The sequence below is a fragment of the Myxocyprinus asiaticus genome, chromosome 4 (genome assembly GCF_019703515.2).
Source record: "Myxocyprinus asiaticus isolate MX2 ecotype Aquarium Trade chromosome 4, UBuf_Myxa_2, whole genome shotgun sequence".
In the NCBI taxonomy this organism is placed as follows: domain Eukaryota; kingdom Metazoa; phylum Chordata; class Actinopteri; order Cypriniformes; family Catostomidae; genus Myxocyprinus; species Myxocyprinus asiaticus.
This window is the reverse complement of record NC_059347.1, coordinates 31,642,531-31,651,248: the sequence shown is the minus strand read 5'-3', so window position 1 is coordinate 31,651,248 and position 8,718 is coordinate 31,642,531. Positions and strand designations below refer to the sequence as shown.

The following is an 8,718-nucleotide window of genomic DNA, read 5'->3' as shown; positions in this document are numbered from 1 at the left end:
ATGCAGACGGACCGTGACCGATTCTCATCCTGAGAGTCGGCCAGAAGGAAGGACAACATTCAGAGCTTCCGCCTCAGTCGACGGTCACTGTCAAACACTCAGATACGGGGAGATAGTATTGTGTGTATCTTTCACAAGAAGAACTTTTACTGCAACGTGCAACTTTTCTGTTAATAAACCAGTGAGGTTGTGTTATACTATATAAGAAGGGCAAAAAAATGAGCAAATAGTTGCTATTCTTCTTTTAGACTAATTAAATATCTGAGTAAAAATAAGGTGATGGTGGAAAGGAAAGCAAACAATAACAACCAAATTAAATGTAATATTTTATATAAATAGTTGCATAGAAACACACAACGGAATGTTTATGGGTGGGAACGTTTAAGCGTTGGTCGATTGTTTAGACGGGACATTAAAGCGTAACACAGAATTCTGTCAACATGGCTTCCTCCGCAAGGAGTTTATTAAGAGGTCAGTTTGGAAATATTACTTATTATTCATTTATAGCCTCTGTATTCCGATGACACGGTAACGACAGATCGGGCGTTAGGATTTAAAAGAGTGCAATGCAAACGGTCATGCGCACTAATACTTGAGCTGATTCAAAGTCAGACAGCGCGCGTGCATTCACAGTACAGGAGCCAGCAGCACTGAGCATTAGTCTATCTGTTATCGTAAAGGAAAGCTCGACTCTCGGACAAACAGAAAGCGATTTGCAAATACAAAGGGCTGTTTGAGAGAAAAAGAATTGTAGCTGACGTGTACTAATGGCTTAACAAACAAATACGCTACGCTGTGTTTTACAAATATAAAAAACAGGGCTGCTCAATTAGTCGTATTTTAATCGCGATCACGATTTCTGCCTCTCGAATGTTTAATTAAGCGTAATCGTCTGCGATATTAGTGAGAACAGAAATTATCAGCCTGGTAAAGCTGCAAATTGTTGCTCATTTTTATAATAGGCTGTGTCCAGGTTTGGGGAGTAACGGGAATACGTATTTAAAATATAAAATATAAGTAACTGTATTCCACTGCAGTTACAGTTTTAATCATTGGTATGTAGAATACAGTTACATTCAAAAAGTATTTTGATTACTGAAGAGATTACTTTGCATTTTATTGTCATTTGTTTCATTTAATGTTTAGTCCTTTCAGATGGAAAACATTTATACATATAAATGATGCGATCCAAAGTGCATTTGAACAGCGGTGAAACACTTTCTTATGATGTGTTACATTCATACGAGCAGACAGAGAAGTAAGTTTGAAGTAAGTTTGGAGCAGAAGAAATAGAAATAAACCTTGTGTAAATTGTCAGCTTTACGCTAAGCTAAAATGCTATTTCTAGCCATTTTACATGCACGTTACCAGGCACAATCATATTTTTCTATCACGAAAATTCAAGTTGGATCATAATTTATTTTTTCTAGTAAGACCTTTGATATTAGGGCAAAAATCTTATTCTTGATAATAATTTTTTATTGTTTTCCTGTAAAAATATCTAAAAATCCTTAAAACAAGATCAGTTTGATTTATCTTGTTTTAGAAACAACACTGCATAAGATATTTAGGTTTTTCAGAGAATGTATGTTTAACATGTGTATTTTGTCTTACTGTACTGGCAGAGTTTTTATAGTCAAAACAAGTGAAAAAATCTACCAGTGCTGAAGAAGTAATCCAAAGTATTTAGAATACGTTACTGACCTTGAGTAATCTAACGGAATACATTACAAATTACATTTTACAGCATGTTTTTCTGTAATCTGTAGTGGAATACATTTCAAAAGTAACAGAATAATTTTCTTGTTTGTAGTTTTAACACCTTGTTCAACATGAGAGCTGCTGTTTAATGTAATTTTATTGTTTATTTCAGAAAAAAAATATCAAAGCTGTGGCAACAGTATATATTTTGTCTCCAAATCGTGCAGCCCTGTAGTAAAAAATAAAACAGATATAACTCTAAAGAGCAGAATAATCGTGATTAATAATCATGATTAAAATTTTAAGCAAAATAATCGTAATTATCATTTTACCCATTATCGTACAGACCTAAAAAATAAACAAAATGTGTTTCATATGATCCTACATCATATTTCACAAATAAAAGCAATCTATTCTACAAATTCTACAGGATTGTAGAACAGATACAAAATCCAATGTGAACAAATACATAACACTTGTGAGTCACATTACTTCTGGCACAATTTTCTCACAAATGGGCAGAGCTATGTCATCTTTTACAACAGTAGATGGCGCAATGCTGCCACATACTTTCACTCAGTTATGTCATTGTTATTACTACATTTTATGTGTTAATTATAATTTTAAAAAAGTTTTTTTTTTTTTTTTTTTTTTTTAGTAAAAATCAGATCTTTTCTGGTAATAACAAAATATGTCATGAGTAATAACCTATTCTAGTAAAAAAAAAAAAAAAAAATTGGATCCTTACATTTGTGTATTTTTTCCTGATAGTTAAAAACAGATAAAAATGACCTACAGGAATAGCGTTTGTAGTCATCATAGCATAGTTAATTGAACTGGTCTATTTATACTTAATTCTCACTTTAAACCATAAAGAAATTTTAATAGCTTTAAGCCTAAGTCTGGGTTTCCTGATAACGGTGCAGCTTTTGTTTCTTTTTGTTGTTTTTTTTTTTGTTGTTGTTGTTGTTTTTTTTTTTTTTTTATATTTTTTTAACAATAAAAAAGTCACTTACCAATGTTCCTGAATAATTCCCAAAAGAACAAAGAAAAACTTTCCACGCCTTACCACTTCAGCGGTCCCCTGTCCTCAGTGGCCCTTAACACCCACAACATTTTGGCTATTCAACAGGATACATGACTGTTGGACACATATAAAAAGGGTTATAAACCGCAATAAGCAAATGGATTAATTAATTAAAAATAAATAATTCAAGGGGGGGAAAAAGCAACTTATGCTTTTGTTATTATCTTAACTAATAATGTATAATATGTTATAATGGGGCAACTGTTTCCCAAACCAGCATGTGCATCATTACAGGACCTGTTTTATACAAAGGTGCTGAACTACAGCCGAAATTTTCTGCAGAATGTCCGAGAGTTTGTCACATCAATATGAAAATAATGTGAAATTGCTGGCAATCATGGAAATTGCATTAATTGATCTTCTGGTTTCAGGACTAAGCACTGTGTATCATAAAATAATGTACAGTGTAAGGTGATCTTTATAGCATAAGTTGCAATGTTACTGGGAAACAGCCTTAAGCATAAAGCTATTTAAATTTCTTTACGGTTAAAAGCAAGGATAAAGTATAAATAGATCAATTAATTTAACTATGCTATAATGATGACAAATGCTATTCCTGTAGATCGTTTTTATCATTACTAGAAAATGTCTCGTTTTTAACTGATTAGGAAAATATATTGAAATATAAGGATAAAATATATTTTTTACTAGAATAGGTTGTTATTCATGACATATAATTTATATCAAGTCATTTTTATTTGTATAGCGCTTTTCACAACATAATATATAATTGTAACTAAAAAAAATAAGTAATTTTTACCACATAAAATGTAGTAATAACTATGACATAACTGAGTGAAAGTATGTGGCAGCATTGCGCCATCTACTGTTGTAAAAGATGACGTAGCTCAGCCCATTTGTGAGAAAATCTGCATTGATGCATTTGTGAGAAATCAGGACTGTGGTTGAGAAAATTGTGCCAGAAGTAATTTGACTCACAAGTGTTATGTATTTGTTCACATTGGATTTTGTATTTGTTCAACAATCCTGTAGAATTTGTAGAATAGATTGCTTTTATTTGTGAAATATGATGTAGGCTCATATGAAACACATTTTTTATATTTGTAAAACAGTGCTATTTTGGCGCAAACCATGGTTAACATGGTAGATTTTTGTAAAGTAGTTGCCCTAATTATCGCCATCATCTGCCTCCTTAAGTTTTCTTACGTCTTCTTAACCTTGAGTGTAACTAGTAAACAGTTAGTTATAATCATGTATATGTCATCTGATGTTGTCGGTTTAATTGTGTAATGCTTATATGCCCTGTTTCACACACAGTATTATCCAGATGTCAGAGTCAGTTCTTTATACCCCGCACTCCCTCAGTGTCCTGGAGCTCACTGACTGCACACAGACAGCAGCCTGTCAGATCCTACGCTGCTGCAGCTGCTAAGTGAGTCCTATTTACATTATTAAGTCTTTACCTGTGTTTAGATTAAAAGGTTGCCTTAAAAAATGCATAAATGTTTCTGGCATGGTGACACACATAAAAACAAGGACAAAACAGAATCAATTTCTTCATCAGCTATCTTTTTGTAGGCAGGTGCAGAAAGAGAAAAAAGAAGACCCTGTACAAGAAAAAGTGGTGAAAGAGAAAAGAAAGATTGATGATAAAGACAGGCATAAACCCTTTGGGCTCACTGCTTGGGCTCCAGTAGATGATGTATACATGGTCAGGTACTACCCTAAACCAGTCTATGAGACAGCCATGGCTATTGAAATGCTGAAGAACTTTCAGAAGCTGGACTTTAGTCCTGAAAACCAGGCTGTTTACATTAACTTACGTCTGGATATGAAGCTGGAGAAAAAGGTATGTTTCGAGGGGTAGTTTAAAAAGATTTGTTAGCCTTGTTTAATATTTAGCCAAAATTTTAAGTTCAGAGAACCCCATGACTTGTAGCTTCTTTTAACCAGAGCCAAAGCTTACATACTCATTTAAATACTTCCACCAAATATTTAATCCGCAAACTAGTGTGACTGGCACTAAACTAATTCCACAAAACAGTGTGTTATGTCTCAGGAGCCCACAAATGCTCTTCTGTACTCTAAACTGCTTCTGCAAGAGACAAATTAGAACTGTTATGTGTTTGAATGCTCTCCCAAAAACCTTCAGTGCATCAATTGCTGCAGCTCTTCATTCAATTCTTGAAGTTTTATTTTATACTGGGCAAAAAAACAAACAAAAAAGAAAGAAAAGAAAATGCTTATGAGCTCCATTCTTCTAGCAGAGCAGTTGCTAAAATGTATTATGAATTGTGGGAAGTACTGTTGTAGTGAAAAATGGAACTGAAAGAACACATTTAAAATGAGACTTATGGAAAATTCGCTCTATTCTTATGGCAATTCACTTTAAATGAAATAATTTTTTTCAAGTTAGTTGGATAAAATACAGTATATAGCTGCCTGTAAGCTTAATTTTCTTCCTAGTGTTGGCATATTGTTTAAGAAAACGTTGTAGTGCTTATTAGGGCTGGGAATTGCCACAGACATCCCAATTCGAAATTTTCATGCTGATTCAATATGTATTGCGATTTTATTTACTTATTTGTTTAAGTATTGTGATTCTGGAAGTGTCCTGGCCAATTTCCCCCATTGGCTCTTATCAATCATGGCCTCCTAAAAATCCCCTTTCATGAATTGGCTTTGTCACTCCACTCTCTCCTCTCCACCAATAGCTAGTGTGTAGTGAGCGTACTGGCACACTATTGCTGCCGTCACATCATCCAGGTGGATTCTGCACACTGGTGGTGGTTGAGGAGAGTCCCCTGTTCACTGTGAGTAGTGTCAGAAAAGCGGTATATAAATGCAACGTTCATTCATTCATAAGTATTGCGATTTGATGTTTTTATATATTTAGCTGTGTTAGCTCATTTTGCTCAAGAAGGAATGTCTATTGAAGAACAGTTGTGTCTGAAATGACATTTGTTTCACCCTTTAATCCAGAATTTGCAGGTAGGGATGTGAAACTACCAATTAAAACTACTAATCGGCCAGTCTGTGCATTGTCTGAGCTATTAGTTGACTAGTCAGTGTTAAGGAACCCATGCATAATTAGGCTGCATTATATGTCCTTGTTACCCAATCAGATGTGTTTCACAAGGACACATGAATACTAAGCACAGCCATTTAACAGCATAACTAATAGATATTCATCTATTAAATAGGCTAAATAACTATAACCTCAACCATAAACCACAAAACTACTAAAGTAAGAAAAGAATGAAACACTAAAAGCTCCAATACAGTGCGGCACAAAACCACTTATTCGCATTCCAGACGCTGAATGACGCGTTTCAATGCACTTTTGTGCATCCGGACACAGATGACATGCTTCAAGTAACCGGAGCACTTGAAGTCACATGGCGATCGGCTCCACATTCAGAAGTGCACAGCTGTTAGATTATAAATAATGCGTGTGCACGACATTTTGTTCACGGCATTCAACAGTTTGATAAGCCTTTATACTATTTATTAAAGCAGTGTCAGACAGAATCTGCAGAATGACTCCTGACAAATTCTCTCCACAGCACCTCACAAAAAAATCTGTTTATGCATAGAAACAGGAATATTACCCAAAGCGGAGGATTTTACATCCAACAGTTAACAAGCAGTGCTTTGATGGCTGCAACAGTGGTGCATTAAATGACTGAATGTAAAGAATTAAAGAGACAAAACTTCTCAGAGAGAGAACCTGTTCCTGTTGAACTCTGCACAAATATATCTTTCTATATTTATCTATCAATCATTGTATTAGCAGTAAGCTAAACATGTAATTTTTTTAAATTAAAAAAACGATTCTTCATCAGTTAGACGATTTTAAAATCGTTTGTCTCAAGAATCGTGATTTGTAATTGATTTTTATTGCCACCCCTAGCGCTTATCACTAGTAACAGTTATATTTGAACAGAACATTAAACCTTCATACAATTTTTGTCCATTTCATTGCTTTGTTTCAGAAAAAAGTGGACCCATTTGTTAGCACAATTCATTTACCACACCCCTTCAAGACGGACATCAACAAAATTGTGGTTTTCACTGAGGTGGGAGGATTTTGGTCCCTTGAGTTAAACGTAACACGTGTCATTGACTGACCAGCTGCAGAGTTTACATTTTGTACATTTATTAGAGTGTTTTTGTGTGTGTTGCAGAACCCAGATAAAGCCAGAATAGCAATAGAGAATGGAGCAACATTTGCAGGTGGAGCAGAGCTGGTTGAGAAGGTAAAGCTCATGATCATATATCAGTGTATATCTCTGGTCTCAATTCACCTAACTATAATGTTGCTGATACATAAACTGTGCTATATGTGTGGGTGTATGCTGCTTCAGTAAAAATGACTGTTATTCTTTAAAATTGTGTTGAAACATTAAGACATTCCGCCTGCTTTATACAGTATTAATTTGTCAGAGTATTGGTGTTAAAATTCTTATTTACTCTGTTCGTCTATTAATTCATGTTAATTTCAGATTTTAGCGGATGAGATCACAGCAGATTTTTACCTGGCTGAGCCAGACATTGTGCAAAAGCTGCTCCCTTTGAAGAACAAGCTAAGGAAGAAGTTTCCAAAGAGCAAGAGAGGTCAGTGCCTTTTATATGTTACAAATCAAGGCATGTGTTATTAAAATAAAACTAAATAGAGGTTAAATTGGCTCTTTATGTTCATTGCATCAGGATCAGTTGGAATGAACATTCCCAAAATGCTTGCGTTGTTCAAGACTGGTTATGAATACATGGTTGAGGACATTTATGTCAACACACAAGTAGCAACAGTAAGTCCATTTGTGTTTGAGTTAATAATAAAATGTATATTCAGTGGCTTTTGCATACTTTTTCCTGAAACCCGAGCAACAGATATCTATATATCTAATTAAACACAAGCGCAGGAGCGTGCAAGGTGGTACATGGTAATTTGCACATACTTTCATTAAATTTGTTCCATTGATAAAACAACTTTGTTTGCTAAACAGCTGGACATGCGTAAGGAGTATATTGTGGAAAACATTCAGGCCATTGTAAAGGACGTGGCAAGCCACAAACCTGCAGAATTTGGTAAGTAATTGATTTCCAATGTAATAGAATATTTTATATTTTCTGCAATATTTAATATTTCAGTGAGTTAAATTTTGATTCCATGTAGAGGTGATTTGTGAACTGTGGAGTTACTGAGTGACCCCTATGACAGTTGTGCAATGTCCATAATAACTGAAGGTTACTTCAGTTAACCTGAAAGTATCTTTAAATAAAAATAATCTGATGAATGATAAGTAACCAGTGTTATTTTAAAAATCTCATAGAAATCAAGTTGAATTATTAACATTTAGCATGGCATTATATAAATTGTTCTATCCTCCTTTACTGAAAAATTGTGATTACAATCGCCTTTCAGTAAATTTGGCTGTGAGACAGTCAGATTTACTTTGAGATTTCTTCTTAAGAACTATGCATATGATACTTTCTTTGAATGGTCCAGAAAAACAGAGATAATCAGATTTCCATAAGGAACAAAAAGCTGCACAAAATGAAACCAGAGAGATACTTTATTGGTGTCCTTGGGTAGCCAGAAAAGCAGTTCAGTTGTTTGCTAAATGACTTTTACTTTTAACTTTATTAATAAATGGACATCTTAAAAACTTTTGTGTGCTATTCCATAAAAATTGACTACAACACTTTTAAACATTCCTTTGTATAAATTATTAAGTAGATATGTTGCATCATTAAAATGTATTGTATCTTTGCTTTTATCTCCCAGGGCCCTTTATTGAGCGAGCAGTTGTCTGCAGTAGAACAAGTGAGGGTTTGCACATCAAAATTGAGGAAATACTACAACAGGAAGACAAAAAGGCATGAGAGTTTCACTTTTGTATATACATGCATTGTACAAAAAAAAACCAAAAAAACACTGTAATAAAATATGATAATGTCCAACTGCA

The 8,718-nt window shown here is 34.2% G+C and overlaps 1 protein-coding gene across 1 annotated transcript; it reads left to right on the top strand.

Moving 5' to 3' along the window:
* Positions 1-396: 396 nt before the first annotated feature.
* mrpl1 (mitochondrial ribosomal protein L1) lies at positions 397-8,718 on the top strand. The gene is made up of 9 exons (XM_051684666.1): positions 397-471; positions 4,067-4,181; positions 4,328-4,598; positions 6,745-6,828; positions 6,937-7,008; positions 7,255-7,366; positions 7,460-7,557; positions 7,756-7,837; positions 8,538-8,718. The coding sequence occupies exons 1-9, from the start codon at positions 441-443 to the stop codon at positions 8,633-8,635; spliced, it is 963 nt and encodes a 320-aa protein (XP_051540626.1). The 5' UTR covers positions 397-440; the 3' UTR covers positions 8,636-8,718.

Coding starts and splice junctions, on each gene's coding strand:
- mrpl1 (XM_051684666.1), top strand. CDS start 441: ATGGCTTCCTCCGCAAGGAGTTTATTAAGAG. Junction 4,182..4,327: donor TACGCTGCTGCAGCTGCTAA/GTGAGTCCTATT, acceptor ATCTTTTTGTAG/GCAGGTGCAGAAAGAGAAAA. Junction 7,009..7,254: donor GAGCAGAGCTGGTTGAGAAG/GTAAAGCTCATG, acceptor TGTTAATTTCAG/ATTTTAGCGGATGAGATCAC.